Source organism: Ammodytes marinus (genome assembly GCF_949987685.1).
Source record: "Ammodytes marinus genome assembly, chromosome: 6".
Classification (NCBI taxonomy): domain Eukaryota; kingdom Metazoa; phylum Chordata; class Actinopteri; order Uranoscopiformes; family Ammodytidae; genus Ammodytes; species Ammodytes marinus.
The window spans coordinates 1,928,281-1,934,451 of record NC_137235.1 but is presented as its reverse complement, the minus strand read 5'-3'; the positions used below and the strand labels follow the sequence as shown (position 1 = coordinate 1,934,451).

General features: G+C 37.8%; 1 protein-coding gene across 1 annotated transcript in view; it reads right to left on the bottom strand.

Annotated features, from left to right (window-relative positions):
- Positions 1–955: 955 nt before the first annotated feature.
- cyth4b (cytohesin 4b) overlaps positions 956–6,171 on the bottom strand; it is a 21,185-nt gene continuing 15,969 nt past the window's right edge. Inside the window, exons 12-13 of the mRNA XM_080029691.1 lie at positions 5,436–5,590; positions 956–3,588 (exon numbers count right to left, since the gene is read on the bottom strand). Coding sequence (XP_079885817.1) covers positions 3,504–3,588; positions 5,436–5,590 — 240 coding nt within the window. The 3' untranslated portion in view covers positions 956–3,503. The remainder of the gene's footprint in view (positions 3,589–5,435; positions 5,591–6,171) is intronic.

Here is a 6,171-nt window from a genome sequence, read left to right as displayed (position 1 = left end):
ATGATGGTGAACTGTTGATTGCAATGCATGAACTTGCCACTAGGTGTCTCCCTTGTGTTCTCTTACTGCCTACACCTCAATTGTAGGACTGTGGGGAACTTTACGTGTGTGTGTGTGTGTGCGTGTGTGTGTGTGTGTGTGTGTGTGTGTGTGTGTGTGTGTGTGTGTGTGTGGCGTGTGTGTGTGTGTGTGTGTGTGTGTGTGTGTGTGTGTGTGTGTGTGTGTGTGTGTGTGTGTGTGTGTGTGGTGCAACACTGAAACAGGAAGTCGAAGGTGCAGCAGGAAGAGGCGTTGTTGCACTAACAGCCGAGTTTCACTGACTGACAGACAGACAGACAGACAGACAGACAGACAGACAGATAGATAGATAGATAGATAGATAGATAGATAGATAGATAGATAGATAGATAGATAGATAGATAGATAGATAGACAGACAGACAGACAGACAGACAGACAGACAGACAGACAGACAGACAGACAGACAGACATAGTTATTTCCTGAGCAAAGTAATATTAATCTTTAAACAGAGTAATTTTTCTTTCTTTCAATACAATGTCTTGAGAATGGAAGTAAGGGTCAAACCTTGTCAGTGATAAGTCCGTTTTCATGATAAAATGTGGAAAACTTCAGAGTAATTCTACTTCACACACAGACGTTGGAGTTCCTACACACTGAAATCTAGACACTTACTGATGTTGAAAACAAATGCTGCATTATATATTGTATATTTTGTATTAAACCAGGTGTTGGTTTAAACATTGGGTGCTTCATTTCACGCATCAAGACATACATTAAAGGATGTGGAGTGAAGTCTGTCAACACGCGAGCACAGAAACAGTAACTATGAGGAAGTGTGTTTAGTGGTTTGGTGGTTTCAGAGTGTGTTCAACTGAAGACACAGCTGTCACTCTCACAAACAGGATCCAGTCCCACATGTCAACAAACACCTGAATTACCTTTTTATTAAATTATCACTTCACCATAACACAAATACAGTACTTACAATGACACTATATACAGCTCCGGAAAAAAATTAAGAGACCAGTCTGGATTTTTTTCTTCAATCTTCATCTCTACATTACTTATTGAAAAGGCTCTTGATGACAAAAAAAAAATGTGTTGGAATGTGGTAGAAATATTGTCAGTAGTTTATATTATAGAACCAAAATGTTCATTCTACTCAAACATATGCCTATACATAGTAAAACGAGAGACACTGAACATTTGGAGTGGTCTCTTAATGTTTTCCAGAGCTAAAAGATTACTGTGGACACATTGCATTTCAATCAAAGCAGATATAATGCGTATTATTGCATATTATTGCACCGGCGAAATATACAAAAATACAGACTTGCTCCGATATGGAAGAAGTGTCAATGTCACTATATAAAATACTAGAAACTGTACAAATGCAGGAAAAAATGGCTGAGAATGTATCTATTTCCAAAATTAAGCATTAGCAACCAATATCAGATGACAACAGTGAGTGATGCTAAGATACTTTAGGGACATGTGCCATGGCATGTGGTTTATGCCACTCCCTACAGGTAAGTAAGGAAGTAGCTGGTATGTAAGTGCTATCTTGCTATTAAACAGCTTACAAGAGGCAAATGGTTACTCATTCAAATGATTTAAATGTAATAATTTGCCAAACACATGTCTGATTAATGTTATGTGACATTGTAGCAATGTGTGTGTTTGTTAACTAGATAAAACATTACAAAAATGATGCATCATTTACTCCAACTTTCTGTTATAGATTAGCCAAGGCTAGCTCTAAATTATTGTTAAATTGGAAAATATTGGTGAATAAAAAAATGTATTTACAAGATAATGGAACAAACAAAAGCTTCTCCATAATTTTATTTGTGGTGCTATATTATGCTACAGTGTCAATAATGCCAACATGTTTAAAGGCCTAGACAGTACACTTACGTCAGCACTGCTTTGGTTTTTCTTTCTAAATCTCTGAGCTACTGCTAACGTTTTTTTTTTTTTTTTTTTTTTTAAGATTTTTTTTGGGCATTCTTATGCTTTTAATAATAGTGTAGAGACAGAGTTGAAATGGGGCAGAGAGGGGAGTGACATGCAGAGAACGACCGGGGGCTGGAATCGAACCCGGGTCCGCTGCTGGCCGAGGCCCATGGGGGGGACGCCCTACCAACTGAGCTAAGGGCGCCCCTGCTACTGCTAACGTTTGCATTAAGAAAACATGTATTGCTATTTTTCATGCAAGACATTATGACACACTAGACATACATATAAAGCTGTTTACTAACCTTACCAGCAAACACCAATGTCTTATGAGAACTGAGGGGAAGTTAGGAAACATCTTGTCTTTTTATAGCATAAATAAGGCTGCTGGAATATCACATGCTTAAAATGTCTTCCCTATCCTAGATACTATGGTTGCGTTCCGAATCGCATACTCTTTCTTTTTTCTATTCTACATACTACATCCGACGATAAAAAGAATCTAGTTAGGATGCAGTAGGCATACTATTGGGACATACTTTTCATCATAACATTGCGCCTTGATCTTGCCTCTTGCTTTTATATCCGTCGCATCCCCGTTTGTTTTCATATGGAGGCTTCGTCGATGTTACGTCACTTCACGTGCGCACTGGATTGTGGGTCAGAATTGCCCAAATAGGATGCACTTTTCAACACTAACAATCTTGGCCGCATGAAGTAGGACATCCGGGTACTTCTAACCATCCTAAATCTGGCCACAAGAATCGGGACATCCTAAATCTTTTTTCTACATACTATATAGCCTAGTAGAAAGTATGCGATTCGGAACGCAACCTATATCTTCGGTCAACACAAAAATACAAATATCCACAGACACAGCTCAATCTATGGCATGCAATGGCAAATATTACATTTCTTCTTAAACCATTCTGTCAAGCTTTTTTTATGGTTTGCTACACTGACTATGAGAGCACTCAGAGATTTCTCAATATGTTTCACCTTTGACACAGTTTAAATTCAGTCTGTAAAAAGAGAAGTGGAAAGAGAAGTCCCTCTTTTAGAATAAACGACCATAGCCAGTGTCTCGTCTCCATTGTCCCGGGTCACTTGTGTGTTATATAGCAAGTTGATTCATACAACTTAAAGGAATACTACACCCACACGGAAACGGCGTTATATCATTACAACATCACTATTATAATATAATGAATGAGGAGTTTCTTCCCTCAGTCTTCCCTTGGCCCAGCTGTCCTGTTAATCCTAACACTACATGTTTACAGAAGTAATGTCACATCTGTAAAATGTAGGGTGAGACAGTGAGACCATAAAACACTCTTTGTGCCTTTTCTCAGGCTAGGATGAACCGATTTCTAAAATTGTTCCACAGTTATACTACATAGGATCTCAGAGTTCAATACACCTTCATATTCCCACCGGTGAAGTAGGTCTTTAATGATAGACACTGAATCCCGCTGTGGTGCAGTACCATAAACATCCATTAGGGGCGATGCTGGACAGCTAGATGCTCAGTCCTCCTGAGTAGCTTGGTTGATCACTTTCTTCTTACGGACCGAGACCAAGTCATAGAAGGGATCCTTGGTGATACTCGCTCTGTTTGGAAGTGAAACAGATTGTCATTATTAAAGGTGCTACGAGGAACTTTTAATATTTCTGAAACATTCTAATTGTTTTCTTGTTAATGCTCTTTTAATTGCAATCTTTAATTGTGTTTTGTAGCCACTAGATTATTAAATATACAGGTATAACCAAACCACAAACAATAGTAATAATATCTATCTAAGCTGCCTGTGTAGCAGCATAGATAGATAGATAGATAGATAGATAGATAGATAGATAGATAGATAGATAGATAGATAGATAGATAGATAGATAGATAGATAGATAGATAGATAGATAGATAGATAGATAATTTATTGATCCCGAAGTACATTTTTAATCTAATGTATAGGTTTTCCTTTGAAGACTTACTGCACAAAGTATAATCATCTTGTTTATACTACTTAAGTGTGGTGGCTACATGCTCTTTCCACATCCTGTGTATCTCGTCAATCCATAATACAAAAATTATAAGATCATATCAAAACTGGATGTGGTTTCCAACAGAAGAGACCACACCTGACTTCACCCAGCTGTGATGTTGGGTGTGGATATGTGTCTAACAGATTTATAGTTTAAAACCCACAAGAGGCACGTGCAATATTTGTATTCCTCCATACGAGATCTAGAGTTAGTTGTCAAGGGGCAGATGCAACAATGTTTAGAGAATTGACCTATTTAGAGTTTTTTCTAAAATGCTTAAACACTTAAAATGATTGTTGAAGCACAACCCGTTACCCTTGTAGCCAACACATGTTCCAAGTTTGCCAAACTGTATGCTTGTTCTCAATTTAAACCTGCAGTGTGTAGAATTTTGGGTTTTATTTCCTAGCAGATTTTGTAGAAAGTAATTATAATATCCATAAGTACATTTAATTTAGTGCATAATAGCTGGAAAACATTTTTTGAATTCTTTTTTTCCCCTTAGAAAGGGTCTCATATATGTCAACATTTCTCCATACTTTGGACCAAGGCCTAGTGCCGCCATCTTGAAAGTGTCATAGTTGGAATGTCATCAGGTGCATTGTTTAAAATTTAGAATTGTTCTTGTCCTTGAAGGCCACTGTAGCTTCTGTTATTATTCTAAAGGGTTGGGGTTACCCAGGGAGCGTTGCATTCTAGATCTTTATTGATGATGTAATATTACACACTGCACCTTTAACACTTTTTTATTTTATTTTATAACACATGTAGCTAAATCTAGTGAAACTGTTTTGATGCAAAAACACATTTTTCAAAGACTTTGAACAATATTGCAAGAAAATGTTGCTTTCTTAAGAGAGGTGTTATGTATGAGGGATTTGCTGTAAATTGTTTCGGAGTTGGTGCCAAAGGTATCAGCATATTTTTTTTAAAATAATGGTCCTCCCAAATGTGCTAATACTAACAAAGCTGTGTGTGCATGTGTGTGTGTGTGTGTGTGTGTGTGTGTGTGTGTGTGTGTGTGTGTGTGTGTGTGTGTGTGTGTGTGTGCGTAGTATATTTTGTTCTCCACATTCATTAATACTGTATAAGTCCACACTTGGTCAATAGTGTGGACACATAATAGACACATAGTCCATTATTGGTACTGTTCGTTTGTACAAGTGTGTGTTTTCTTTTTGGGTGTGTGTTTGTGTGTGTGTGTGTGTGTGTGTGTCTGTCTGTCTGTCTGTCTGTCTGTCTGTCTGTCTATCTGTCTGTCTGTCTGTCTGTCTGTCTATCTGTCTGTCTGTCTGTCTATATGTCTGTCTGTCTGTCTGTATGTCTGTCTGTCTGTCTGTCTGTCTGTCTGTCTGTCTGTCTGTCTATCTGTCTGTCTGTCTATGTGTCTGTCTGTCTGTCTGTCTGTGTGTTCTGACCTTATGGCTGCGATCCAGGAGTCCCTCTCCTCGGCGCTGGCAGCACAGATGGTGTAGGACTGGTGCTTCCCTTCCACCACGCGGCCGTCCGTCTCCGTCTTACACGCTTTGATCTTCTGCCCTTGACTGTTTGGGTTGAACAGCTCCAGACAGTACTAAACGATAGCAGAAGAACCCACTTTATTATCAATCCATTACATCTATCTATTGATCTTACTGGATTGTTAAGTCCACTGCACCCTCAAAGCGAGACACTGCAGGTAATATATATATATATACATAGTTTTTTCAAACGCTGATACATTTTTAGATTTTAGCTCCAGACAGTACTAGAACACTAGAACCACAGGATTACCAATTGATATATCTTAATCAGAATCAGAATCAGAATCAGCTTTATTGGCCAGGTTTGCGTAAACAAACAAGGAATTTGATTTCGGCTCCATTTGCTCTCCAAGTACAACATTCACTTAAAACATTAAAAATACTGTTAATTAAACAATATTACAAATGAACAAAAACAAATACTCAACAACAATTCAAGATGTGGAAGAAATGGTGCAATCAGTCAGTGATTAAGAATTAAATAAAATATAAATATATATATGGTATATATACACGGTCAGATTTAAGATTACAACAAAAATATAAACATATAAGTACAGTGCAAGGCAGATCAGTGCTGAGGTAGTGTTAACAATGTTTGAGTTTGAAAATATACATGAGGTACATCACA